At 41.6% G+C, this 13,915-nt stretch overlaps 1 protein-coding gene across 2 annotated transcripts in view; it reads right to left on the bottom strand.

The window, feature by feature from the left end:
* Positions 1–1,665: 1,665 nt before the first annotated feature.
* DPP6 (dipeptidyl peptidase like 6) overlaps positions 1,666–13,915 on the bottom strand; it is a 395,509-nt gene continuing 383,259 nt past the window's right edge. For both annotated transcript variants that reach the window (XM_053944562.1, XM_053944571.1), the window contains exons 19-26: positions 11,663–11,732; positions 9,737–9,931; positions 8,729–8,783; positions 7,343–7,448; positions 6,376–6,434; positions 5,101–5,173; positions 4,927–5,000; positions 1,666–3,962 (exon numbers count right to left, since the gene is read on the bottom strand). In XM_053944562.1, coding sequence (XP_053800537.1) covers positions 3,816–3,962; positions 4,927–5,000; positions 5,101–5,173; positions 6,376–6,434; positions 7,343–7,448; positions 8,729–8,783; positions 9,737–9,931; positions 11,663–11,732 — 779 coding nt within the window. In that variant the 3' untranslated portion in view covers positions 1,666–3,815. The remainder of the gene's footprint in view (positions 3,963–4,926; positions 5,001–5,100; positions 5,174–6,375; positions 6,435–7,342; positions 7,449–8,728; positions 8,784–9,736; positions 9,932–11,662; positions 11,733–13,915) is intronic.

Raw genomic sequence — 13,915 nt, 5'->3', positions numbered from 1 at the left:
CCAAAAGATAGATTTAAAGTGAAGGAAGGAAAAAAACCCAAAACAACCTGGAGGGAACCTTGCTATTCCGCAGGAATATTGGAGCATGGTTTACTTTTGTGCTTTCCTGGGGCCTTGTTCCATCTGTGTTTGCTTTTTACTCTTCTTTGCTCAGTCATGGAAACGGACATCTTGATTAAAGCTGTTCTTCCAGTGAGGAGGCAGAATGTAGCATCATTTAATCTGAGACTTTTCATGAATGTCTCAAAGCAAAAAGAAAAAAAAATCATCATGCATTAGCTATTAGAATAAAGAATTTATTTTGGTTATGGCTTATTGAGGGGGCTCACCATGCTGGTTTTATATTTGTCTCTTCCTAGTTTCCAAAGGGGTGCTGGGTTTGCTTTCAGACTGTAACCATGCTGAATGGGGAGAAGATGGAAAGATGAAGTGGGAAGAGGAGGCAGATCTTAGCAAGTGCCCTAAGCTCTGAGCCTCCTGCTGGGAGCTTTACTTTGGAGAACAGAATAAAAACAAGCAAACATTGGGCTCAGTAAGACAATATAATGAAGGAATTGGCAACTGAGATCTTGAGCTTTTTCTGTTATCTTTTCCATTTCTGCCATTTACTCTTCATTTGCCAGTGGAAAGCAGGTAAGAAGTCCAGAGAGGAATGAGCACCACAGGGAGCCAGCATTTACTCAGGTCAAGGAAGAAAATTGTCCTCAGCCCAGCCTCAGCCAGGCAGGTCTGGCAGCTCTGTGCCAGCCCCAGCAAGGGCTGCAGGGCAGATGTGCCCTGAGACCCAGGAAGTAAAGTTAAAACATCCAGAGCCTGGTCACTGCCAACCTGAGTGAGGTTTGGGACAACATGGGCATGAGAGCAATTGCAGGAGCATGTCCCAGGTACCAGCACTGGCCTTGTACTTTGGTTTCCCCCACTAAATGTCATTTCTCCCCATTGCAAACAGCAGACCCCACTGCTCTTCCCATGGGAACATCCCACATACCCTTTCTCGTTCACTCAATTTTTTTCCTTCCCACCCTTCCAAGCAGCAGTGTTTATTTGGCTTGAGCTTGTAAGCAGAGCTTGGATGGGTTTATGAGCTCTATGCCTGAACCCACAGACAATTGCAAACATGGCTGGCTGCCTGGCTTTGTTAATTAGCTACCAGCAATGCTTCATTTTTCCCTCTGTGGTTTCCTTCTGAATTAGTAAGGCACTGCTCATTAGCTCTCTTCCTCTTTGGGATGCCACAGTTGAACATTATGGCATCCAGATATGCCAGTGAGCTGAGAGTAGAAGCTTGGCTTGTTTGGACAATAAAAAAATAATAGTTGCATTTAGATAATTAAACAAAATAACAGCAAAGCTATTTTGTACTGTTGCAATCTGTCCTTCCCTGTCCCAGTGCTCCATTTTCTTGTTTCCTGATCTGCTGGAAACAAAGACTGGAGTAAGTGTCGTCAATCACTTCTTGGTTTTGCTTTGAAATATTAAATTTCTCTTCTTCTAAATCTGGTTTGGTCTAGTGGGTGCCAGCTGATGGGACAACACCCTGGCACTGATGATGTACAGCAAGTCAGCATGTGCCAGTTTGGGCTCTATTCAACCAGAAATTGCACTTCCAGAAACTTGATGCTCATTTAGTCACTTAACACAAAATAACAGCAGTAGCAACCAGGGTGGTAAAATAATGTTTTATTCCATGAATGAACAAACACTACCATGCCACATCCTAAAGTTCTTTCTACAAAAGATTGTGGACAGAGCAGATTTTTACGTTTCTCAGTTCAAGTCCATTTCAGGCTCTCGAGCCTGTTCAGCGTAGCAAAATCTGGACACGCAGCATTCTCGTGGTCTATTTGGCATTTTGCCAGATAAAGCAGATTTACACTGTAGTTCTTGTTCACACAATGTCGATGCACTGTAAATTAAAGGAGATAATCCCAACCAAACTAGGTAATTCCTGTGGTTTATCAATATACTTTTTTCATGATGGTCAAAGTACAACCAACATTCAAAGCTTAAAATAAAGGTAAGAAAAAAGACACAGTAAAGAACACAATGGAAACATCATCATTGCTGTCAGGATGTGAGTTTACCCACAGTACTATGTAAAAAGTAGGAACCGGCATTGACATTCAAGCTGTTAAAACAAGAAAAGAAATTACATTAATTGTTATATTTCCAAGCTAGTGCTTCTAAGGAGTCCTGATCAGCAAAGAAGTGTTGCCGCATGCATGTCGAACACAAGACTAATATTGGATTGGGGATCTGACGAAGAGCTGACTTACATTCCTTTATATACAACAAAATGAAATATACAGTATTAATACTGGCTGTACATTTGGTCAGAATATTTTACAAGGAGCGACACTGTCAAAATTCTTATGACGCAGAATGTGGAAGTGGATGGAGGTTGGATTCCTTTCTGAAAGCTGAATATTTTCACAAGAAGTTTTAAAAGTTGCTTTCCACTGCTCAAATGAACAGTTAGACCTTTTAAAACAAAAATCCTCCTTTTTTTTTTTTTTTTTTTTCCTTTTACAGTTGTCAAAACGAGTGTGAACAGAAGAGATAATTAAATGTGTTCGGAATATGCTAATAATTGACCTGGAATAAAAGTAAGCCACAGACAGCATGTGCAATAAATCTCTGCACATTGTCTCTGTTTAAATGGCTTTATAAGATGATGTGTGAGGTCTCTGGTACAAATTCCTGTACCACAGCCTCACCTAGCTGTTCCCTAGCAGGTTACCAACCATTTGTTCCAACTTTAGAGAAAGAGAAAGAATAATCATGACTGTCGCATATTTTTCTACATCGCAACAAAAAATATCTCAAGGTAAGCTGATTTAGCTTATTTATGTGCATATTTTTCAAGGCTGCCAAAGAAAATACTCAATCTTGCTGGCAAGAGCTATTTTGGGAACTCAAGAGTGAGTTTTTCTTTGCTTTATTCCAATAGATTTTTTAATATCTGGGTAGCTCAAGTCCCATTGCCTCATTAGACCCCTGAGGTCTAGAGTGAGTTGGTTAATTTGTTTTATGTTTTTTCCCCATCCAGAACAAGCTGAGAAGCTAATAAGGTAAACATGAGACCCAATGAACAACAGAAGTAAAAGCCATACAGAATTAACAGAATAATTACAGGAAGGTAAAGGTTGGTGTAACTATAGCGATATTTTGCACAATTGGGTTTGTGTATCCTGTAGCAATGACAAACCTCCTGAAGATGGAGGAGAGCAGGCAAGTGTATGAATCGGTATCCTTTAAAATAATTGTGCTATAATCTTCTCCATTTATTAGATTAGATTTTTTTTGTTCTGACACAGTGTGATGCTAACTATAGTAACCTTAATGTGGATGATGGATTTCACTGCTACTGCTTGACTGCTTGACTGCAAAGAGACATCAGATTTTCCAGTCCTCAAAGTGGTTTCTTGGGGTGTTCCTTCAAGTCCAACGTCTTACCATTTTCACTCTAGAAGTAATTTTGTGATTTTGTGGCAAAAAAAAAAAAAAAAAAAAAAAAAAAAAGAGACAGAAAAGAAAAAAAACAACCAAAGAAAAAGAAGATGTTGGTTGTGATGGATTTATTTCAGACAGCAGTTTCTGCTGAGTTCACCATGCTTAATGTTCTTCCATTTAGGAAGGAGTTGCTGTCAAGTAAAGCAGAGGAGCTGCTTTCAGTTTGGTTTTTTTTTATTTTTTTTTGTTGGTTTTTTTGTTTTTTTTTTAATACATGCTAACAACATATTTTTCTTCAGGAAAATGATCCAGTTGCATATTGTCAGAGAGATCTGCCTTGTGCTTAGCACGGACAAGTAGGGTTAATCATCCTCCTCCTCCTCTTTCAGTGGGGCTAGTGGGAGTTTGTCTGGAACCTGGAAACACTCCACAAAGAAGTTGACAATGGAGTGGTACAAGTGCTGCTCAAATGCTGCATTGCTGAAGTAATGGCTTTGATCAGGGTAAATCTGCAAAAAAACAGGTAAATGCACACTTCTTAGAGCTGAAAGTCTCAGGAGTGACCGCCCACACCTGCAGCTTGAGCTGCAAACCCACTGCATCTCCTCAGCATCGTAGGGCTTCCCATGGATGCTCGTGAGCCCAGGGTAATTGGGGCACCACAGACTGGCATCTTCCTTCAGAAGGAACCTTTTTGGGGTAGAGGATTTTCCATTTAATTCTGTTCTCAACAGGTTCAGTCTAAGAAGGACCAGCCCACACTTTCCTTGTGAAAACCAAAAAATGTGCAGTTTTGGAGACAAATGGCATTAGGTTATACTGACTAAAATGAGGTCTTTAAAGCAAAAATGTCATTAAGTAAAAAAATTAATAAATATTGCTGGAGAAGTAATTAAATTGAAAAAAAAATAGTGAAGCCAGAAATTAAGTAGTTTAAAATCAACTTTTCAATAAAATGGAGCAGGCAACTTGAAGAGGATCATAATGGGTTGTCTAGGCAGGGATGCTAGGGTGGGTTCATTTTGAAAGATTTAATGGCTTAGACATGGCCCATTCAGCAAAACAGAGATATAATTTGGTGGAAAGTGGGGCTGTGCCATTCACAGTGGGATGTCAGATTTAGGTGACATATATATTTTTAACTTTTCTGGCTGATTTAATTTAAAATCGTTTCTCCAAAATTCATCTGGAATTTGTTCTGTTCCCAAAAAAAGTCAACATGCATAAATTCCTTAGGGATGTGTCTCTCACAACCTAATTCACTGTAATTCAATAATTGTTCTACAACTGTCCAGATCAAAATGCTGATGTCACATAACCATGGGACTAATAGAAACCTGTTATATGCTGGTGCTACTTCTACTGCCAGGCTGAGTTTGCAAGTAGTTTTTCAAACCTAGCTTCATAACAGCAGCTTGAGTTCAAATAGGGAAATAACTGTTCAAATAGGAAAAAAAGAAACATATACTGTACCTGCAAGCTGTAATTAGCCTTTGCCCTAATTAGGTGTGTGATAAGGTCTGTAGTATGCTGAAAATGGATTTTTTCTGTAAAAACAGATTGCAATCATTAAAGAGACAAATTTAATTTAAAAAAAATCAAAGCTATCACAAATATATAATGAGCTCAAATGATGGGCTAACTTACCATCAGCAGTAGCATGAATGATCAAAAATGTCTGGTCCTTTAGTAATGAGACTCTGTGTGACAATTTGCTGATCTGTGAAGGTAAAGGTTGCAATAAGATTAAAAAACTTGCTAGAAATTAGCAATTTATATAGAGGCAATAGAAGTGCTTATTTCCATTTAATACTTTATCATCAGGATAACAAGCAGACACCAGCACAGCATATTCTCCTGGCTACTTATATAAATCCAGAGGTAAAATAGGTCCCTACCCTGTGCTGGCAGGGCAGTGTCAGCAGCAGGAACATGTCAGAGACCCTCCCCTGTTCTGATAATGTTCAATAAAAACCTGAACTGTAGAATACATGGAAAAAATCAAAGTGAATAAAAAACACTGATGAAAAGTGTGCCCAGGTGCCTATGCCTAATAACAGTTCATGCATCTGGAGGGACTTTGGTGTGTTTTGAAAGTCAGCTTCAATGAGTTTTGACAGCTTGGGGGATGATCTGATATGAAATTCAGGCGTCCACTGTTGAGAACACCTTTGCCCTCAGCTGTCTTTCAGATGCACAAGGGAATATAAATGCAAACAATTTCTAAAAGAACAAAAAGCGTTTGCGCTAATGTAGAGATTATGAGTGCAAAATTTGAGAGACAATGAACTGAGAGTTTGGGTAGCCAGGATAAATCTTTGGTATCTGCTTCCTCTGTGAGAACAGTGCCAGACCTTTGCTACCTTCATGTCTTCAGCCTGGAGACAAGGCTTAGAAGCTGAACTAGATTTTCTGTATAACAAATTTTGTTTGTGTGACTATTCTTTATCTGGTTTTGCTTCCAAAAACCACTGGTGCTGTGTTTCCTTTTCCATGTCCTGCTCAGTTTTGGCACAGAGTTCTGCCTCTCTGAAATACCACAAAGTTTGAGAAAGTCAAGCTGAGTTTCACTTGAATTTGTTTGTCTCAGAGAGAATCAAAGTGGCAAGACCATTGGCAAGAACTTTCAAGGAGGTTGTGACACTGTGTCCTCTTGGGCACATTTGAGTCACTCAACTCCTTCAATCTCTAAAACTGTATTTACTCAATTTGGAGAGGCAGACACAAGGGCTAATCAATAAAAACTTTATCCATGATTACTATTAAGACAAGAAAAGCAGTAAGCAGGCTGAAGGACACCTTCAGAGCTTCACAAGTGAGTCCCTCTTGCATAACCTTGCTTCCTCTCCAAAGGAGAACACATGGAGGGAGAGTTAAGACAGTTCACATTTTATCAGGGCAATGCAGTGTCCATGCAGTTACCTCGTATGCTCTGTTATCAACCCCGTGCAAGCCCAAGTATCTTTCAGAAAAGGCTGAAGCTTGAAGAGAAAAAAAATGAAAATATCACTTTCAGTCATGAATACATTGGTGCTTCTGAGTCAAATATGGCAAATGCTAAAAAACACCTTATTTTCTAACATGGCCTTAATTATAGAGGATGCATTTCTAAAAGTTTTTGAAAATGCATTAAGGATATGTGTGGTACCACAATCTGTCATTGTCACCATGTCATGTACTTCTGGTCTCTAAATAAGTCACAGAAAAGTTAGTGTTTTTTTTTTTTTTTTTTTTTTTTTTGGTTTTTTTTTTTTTGGTTTTTGTTTTTGTTTTTGGTTTTTTTTTTCTTAATGCACCTGAGATAGAAGAGCTCTATCATGTTGTGTTCCTTCTTTCTCCTTTCACATGGAGCCTTCTCCATCAGCAGCAAGTTCCCTTTGGTCTCAGGGGTAAATGTACAGCTCCTGAAGTCTGGCTGAACACCACTGACTTCCCTGGCAGCCCCCTGATTTTCACTGGCACTAAGTGCAAAGGGAACTGCTACCCCTGAGAGAAAGGACCACCATGTGCAGGGTAGTGCTGTGGTCAGAGGCAGGATGGGCCAGGCAGACTGGACCTCAGCTTGCATGGATGGGTGCCTCAGGCAGCAAGGAAACATGTCCAAGGCAGTGGGAGTGGGTTGGTGGCAAAGGCTGGAGGGGTTTAAAGACAATTCTCATTTATTTAAAAGGAGTAATAATGTGATTTGATTACTCTGATTACCATGGCTGGTCCCATTGGTGCCAGCTAAACTGCTTTAGTGGGGAAAAAGGGTTTATGGCTACTCCTAAAAAGACACAGAATATAAAATCAACAGGATCTTGGGAAAGAAAGATGGCAAGTGGGAAAGGATAAGGAAGAAATATTTGTGGTCATCAGGATGGTCTGTGGGCTGAGGAATGGGATTTACCATATAGTCTGAAGTCTGTCACTGGGGAAAGAGCAGCTCCACAAGCAAACACCTGGTTGTCTTCACCAGCTGGAAGCATGTAAGTGCTCAGGTAACCACCATAATCCTGGAACAGAAACGGGACAGGGACATCACTGTTCCTGCTGGGAGGCACTGCTGCTTTTGGGTACAGAAACAGGGCAGCTGAGACCTTATGGCAAATGCTTGGCCATTACAGAGCCTCTAACACCTTGCCCTGGGAAAACACAAACCAAGGGACATCTCCCTGGTTGTGACATTCTCTGGACAGAGAGACATAATTCTGTCTCTCAGAAGAAGCACAGAGAGAAGAAGAGAAAACAATCTTTATCTCTGCTCCTTTGTTTTCCCCATGTGGAATGTGGTATGGAGATTGTTTACCTGCAGTGATTGCTGGGTTGGATGCTGGTGAAGGTTGTTTGGGTTCAGTGACCAATCAGATCCAGCTGTGGCTCGGGCTCTCAGCAGAGAGTCACAAGTTTGTTTGTTAGTTGATAGGTAAGTAAGAAGTAAGTATGTAGAATAGTATAGTCTCTCTTTAAATGGTATAATAATGTAATATAGTATAGTTTTAATAAAGCTGTCCTTCAGCCTTATGATCTGGAGCCAGACATCATTGTTTCTTCCCTGAGTCAGGGTCTGCTGCATGTTTTACTATACCTGGTGACATGGCTGGCACCCTCCTGAGGGCAGGAGGGTTGTGTGCCCAAGAGCTGGCCTTTTCCATCTCACTTTATGGCTGTAGCTCTAACCAGATACGTTACCTCTCCAAAATGTTTACCCCAGACTTTCTCTGCTTAAAATGAGCATCACAATTTCAGCGTCTGCTGCCAGCCTGTTAACAATTCCCTGCAGAGATGCTGCTCTACGTGCAGCTCTCCTCGCCCACTCCAAGCACTTGTCTCCCATGTAAACAATTTCTACTCGCAGTCCCGTCTCATCTCAGACTGTGTGTACTTTACAGTGGCTGTTTCCCAGCCAGGCACACTTGGCAAATCAGCCTCAGAAATCCACAGGGTTGATGTACACATGAGTTAGATGTACCCATGTTCCCACAGGCTTAAGGAGACAAGGTGAAAATTAAATGAAAGTTCACAATGGGAAAAAATAATGAACTATCTGATGATGTTTTCTGAGCAACAGTCACTTTTTGCACTTGGAAGTTAATTTAAAATAAGTAATTGAGGAATACATTGCTGAAGTGAAAGCCTCCATCTTTAACATCACTGAGCAAGGTGCAGTCTATCCCAAAAAGAAATAATAATAAAAAAGTCACCACTGACATATTCAATAAGTCGGGGTTCAACTCAGCTGTTTAGCCATATCTGCCAGCTGGGAGAGCACAGAGGAGCAATGTCAGAACATTACCTTCCCAAACACACCAACTCTCGTTTTATCAATGAAATGCTCCTGCAGCATTGTCCTAGAACATGAGAGAGGAAAAGCAATGGGTTAAAAATATTTTTCCCTTTGAGAGTAAAAACAGTGTGATTTTAATCAGCTTTAAATTAAACTGGTCCCAGAAAAAAATCATGGAATGGTTTGAGTTGAAAGGGACCTTAAAGCTCATCCAGTTTTCTGCCATGGGCAGGGACACCTTCCACTATCCCAGCTCACTCCAAGCCCCATCCAGCCTGGCCTTGGACACTTCCAGGGATGGGGCATCCACAGCTTCTCTGGGCAGCCTGTGCCAATTCTCACACCCTCTCAGTTAAGAATTTCTTCCCAATATCTAATCTAAACCTGCCCCTTTTCAGTTTAAAGCCCTTTCTTGATGCAGACAATCTAAATCATGCCAAGCTGCTTTCACATGGATCTCTCTGATTTAATCTTGCAACCTCATGTGTTGGATTTGACCAAGCAATGGCAACAAATAACCTGCACTACTTCTGGAAGCTATAATAAGCTATTGCACAGCTATTGCAATACTCTGATAGTGGTTTTAACGTGATTATGTGCAGAATGAATCTAACAATATGACAGGACTTGACATTTAGGGTTTTGCCCTGGTTATTCTGTTTAAAAAGTTTAAGGATTTAAAGACAGATTTTTTTCCAACTACCAGGCAAGCAAAAGATTAATGTAGGCACAGATATTCAAGCTTACTTGTTTGTAGCTGTATGACTGTACAGAGCTAAAAATAAATAGGCTTTGAACATGTGATACAGATAAGTGTGCTCTAATTTAGCTCTGTTTAAGGCTTGTTTTTCTCCCTCTGCTCTGGTTGACATGAGCTCCCTCTCACATGTACAACATCATCCCTCCCTCCCATCTCCCTGCTCTACCCTACACACCATTAAAGCAACCAGGACTAATGAGTCTTGGGTTAATTATCGTAATGAATTAATTTCTTCAATAAGAAGAATTGCCATTCACCGGACAGCTTCCAGCTGATCCTTCTCTTCCAGAAGGCCCAGCCTCCTCTTGACCTCGTGCAGTAATTTGGCACCCTGGAAGCCGCTGCCGCGGCCGTCGAACTTGAGCACGATGGCGTTGTGGGAGCTGACCATGACGCTCTCCCACGTCACCTCAAACCTCTCCGTGACGCTCTGGCTGCCGGGTGTCCCATCTCTGGAACAGAAATGGGCATCAAGGAAAGGCAACAGCACCAAACACCCTGCCCAGGGCTGTGGGATTGCTGTGGGATTGCTGTGGGATGGGCACCCACAGCCCCACCGGGCAGGGTAAAGGAAGACAGGTTTCTGCAAGGATGGCGTGCAGGAGGATGATTGTGTGGGATGGGTTTTGAGGCTGGGTGGAAGCTGCAGGTTGGTTTCTGCCTCCCTCTGTGCACAGCAGCCTCTAAGCTGAGGTTTGAACCACACCAGCAAGCACATCTCTAACGGGTCAGGATTCCTCCCATGAGTAACCAGGTGTCAGTTGAGTTTTCCCCTTTTTATGCCTGCTCTAATGTATATCTATTTCCTACATTCCCCAAACCTCTTTTTAAATTTCTGCTGAAGTGGTTCTGTCATCACTGCTGTGAGGAAAAGTTCTCTTCAGAAGTTATAAAAAACAGGTTAATATTGCCCAGTTTGGCCCAAAATTGATGAGAAGGGAAAAGGAGTGGGCAAGACCTCCTCTTCACCCTTCTGCTTAGGGTCTGATCCTGTACAGGGGAACTGTCTTGAGAAATACAGACCCTACTTCATCCAGGCAGCTCAGAAAAAACAAGGGATGATGATGACTTTAAGCAATATCTTTAGGCTGGGATTACTGCAGAGCCACTGGCATTTTTATCCACTTTTTTGACCTTTTTGGGGTTCTCAGAGACATCAGGCCCTTCACTGCAGGACTTTAATGCACATGTGACTCCAGTCATTTGCATTTACCCAAGCAAGACCCCAGCCCACCCAGCTCCAGGGGCAGCCTAATCAAGTGCTTGGTGCTTGATGAGAGCCAATCTTCCTTGAGCACTTTGGTAATGAAGCATGCTTTCTCCACAGTAATTAATTCCATGATGAAACCACACGTTCCCTGCAGTGGCTTTGTCCTTCATGGAGAGTTGTGCAGGGTGGCACAGGCATTCACCAGGCATTCATCCCTCCTGCATGAGGCTTTTCTCTCATGGGCTGTTCCCTGGCAGGCAGCAAGTGATGCACTGGGATGCAGCCAGGGCCAAACACATTCTTCCAAGGTCAGTGAATTCTCTCCCCCAGTTTCTTTCCAAATTGCCAAAAAACCCCACTCAGTAATGTGTATTATTATTACTAAATGTTGCATAAAGAAATACCCATCTGCTCTGCCTGCCAGGAGGAAAACCTACCTATTTAATATAAATGCAAACTTTGTGGAGATATTCAAAGCTTTCCAGCTCTCTCTTTACTGTAACTTTAGTGAACACCAGCACTTAAAAGGGAATGATTTCTGCATGAGGGCACCTAAAATTTAAGCTCTAGTAAGCCCTAGACTGAATTCCACTCTAAAATTACCTGTTAATCACAGGGTGGGTGCCCTAAGCACTGGGACAGGAAGCCAAAATACATCTTGTGTTCCTCCTCCTCCCATTTCTGCCCCACAAGTGATTGAAGTGTGCATGAAATGCCTTCACAAAATCCCAAATTTACTCTGCAGGATTTCAACAGGGTGCCCTCCTGAGAGCTGAAAACCTTGGCTCAAAGATGGGAAAGAAGGGATGCACATCTGGCCTCTCTCAGCTGTGAAGTGAGATGGGGTAGGAACCAATGTGCTGGACTCTGGCATTCCTTGTACAAAACATATCTTAAAAGTCTCTGATCATGGCTAAGGTTTCTAAGCTGCCTTGATAATGTGAACAGAAAGAAAGGACAAGAGAGAACTTACACAACCAAAAGCAAGGGGTAGTGAGCGGTGTCTGCAAAGGTTGCTGGCTTTAAGATCTGCATTGGCAATCCTAAGCAAAAAAAGAACAAATAACAACATGTCTTTGATGTAGGAATGCTGACATGATTCCAATAGATTTTTCTGGTGTTCTGGCCACAGATAAGTAGGAGCAAATGGCATTTCTTCAGAGGCTGTGGCAAATATCACCTTAGAAACACAGATGTTGCCAAAGAAAAAACCCATATTGTGATAGCTGAGGTGACAAGAAATGTAAATGGGGAGTACAGTGTGAGCTGCTCAGTCATGCATCACTTTTACAGCGTTCAATTAACATCTGTCAATAGCTACAATTTTCCTTTTTTGGCAGCTGGATGAGTGACGCAGACAGAAATCAATATTTCAGGGCAGCAGAGAAGGAGGAAAATGGGCAATGAAAATGGTAATTTAAAACCCAATTAAGTATGGGGGCTGGGGGAGAGAAATTGAATTATTTTGCTATAATGGTGTGAAGACAGAGGGAGAAACAAGTAGGAGAAACAATCCTAACTTCCCAAGGGTTAAATTTTGTTGTAAAGAGGAGGCAAAGGTGCTGAAGCCCAGGTTACACTGGTACAGAACCAATGTAAAGGAGGGGTGTGATCACTAAAGCTTCTTTTAACTGAATGTCATTCCTGTGGCTTTGCATCAGTAGCCAAAACTGTCTCCAAAAAACATTCTCTGCATCAACGACAGCACATTTATTTTTGAAATGTTAACTATAATCTAGATTAGCAAAGGCTCAGCAATTAAATCAGTATTAGGAGCATTTTCAGTAGATTAATACACAGATTAGCAGCGCAGCTTAAGTGGTTTGCTTTGCAAGCTTGCCTGACACTCTTCCTAATTAGTTATTCCATCTGAATGCTAATAGCTGCAAATTGGATCAATGGCCCAGGGACAGCCAAAAAGGCCATCACTTGACTTTAAATATTACAAAGTGCTATGGTGCAGTGTTCCCAAGGCTGCTTAGCCCAAAGCTTTAGAAACACAGGGAGGCCAGTTTGTATTTATTGCACACAAGTATATTTTTGGTTAAATGAGAAGAATTGCAATGAGGCCTGCATTTAAAAAATTTAGTGTCAAGCTGAGTTATCCCTAATAAACTGCCAGTCTCACATGAGCTGGCTCATGGGGGGAAATATGGGTTCTTTATCCATCCTTTCCTGTCCATAAAACTTGGAAGTGCATGTCTGTTCCTGTTATTTTATGCACTGGTTTATGTTCCTTATGCCCATGTGGCAAACAGAACATTTTAGGGCCATTGTTATCCTTTTCAAATGGCAACCATCTCTCAGCCTTTGCTTCACATTTTATAACATCTGGAAATGGCTGCAATCAGTAACCTGCTCCCAGCACAGCTTGCTGCTTTCACTTCACTGCCTGTGGCCTGAGAAATGCACTCCTTCCTGGCATGGGAAACATTATGGGCCAGACTTTGAACCCAGAGTCCTTGGGGTTTTGTTCTAGAGTTGCCACCATACATGCAGGCTGGGATTTTGGAGAGCCTTTGTGCATTTCTGAGTGCGTGGATTTTCCCCATATGGGGAAGGTATCTGCTTACAGCCAGAGGAGGTGTTTTTTTCGATTGTTTCAGGTACAACTATAGAGACAGGATTACACTTTGGCTGTTTGCCACTAGGCTTTTCTCTCCCTCTTTGGGATACACAAATATATATATATATATATGTGGGGAATGATTATACAAGTGGTAGAAATAACACACCAGCTGCAGGTGCAAACTGCTCTAAGTGTCTGCTTTCTTTACTCCAGGTGAAATCTCCTTTGTCTTTCCTCATAAAGCTTTTTTTTTTTTTTTTTAACCCTCCAAAATCATGGCTTTTTCAAAGAATCCTGAGTGACTCCAAAGGGCAGTCATGCAAGAGTCATCTTCATTCACTGCAGCTCAGATTGTGCACTGAGAGGCAGCCACAGCTGTAGCCAGCAAGCACACACATTATCCCACTCCAAACCCATTTCAAATGACACACACACACCCCGAGCAAATGCTTCCAACAATGGGGCACCCCACTGTGTCATTTCCTGGAGTGGCTTTTTCTTCACAGAGAAAGTTTTAAGAGGAAAAAAAAAAAAAAAACCAACCCTATCATTTTGCCTTTCTTCAGCTGAATTCTCATCAAATTCTGCCTCTCTAATAACCTCCTTATGTAGCACATTCCAGGAGAGTGCTTTGCAAGCTGTGTGAGTTTATTGAGA

The sequence above is a fragment of the Vidua chalybeata genome, chromosome 1 (genome assembly GCF_026979565.1).
Source record: "Vidua chalybeata isolate OUT-0048 chromosome 1, bVidCha1 merged haplotype, whole genome shotgun sequence".
In the NCBI taxonomy this organism is placed as follows: Eukaryota; Metazoa; Chordata; class Aves; order Passeriformes; family Viduidae; genus Vidua; species Vidua chalybeata.
The sequence above is the reverse complement of the archived record's forward strand: the minus strand, read 5'-3'. Positions and strand labels throughout refer to the sequence as shown.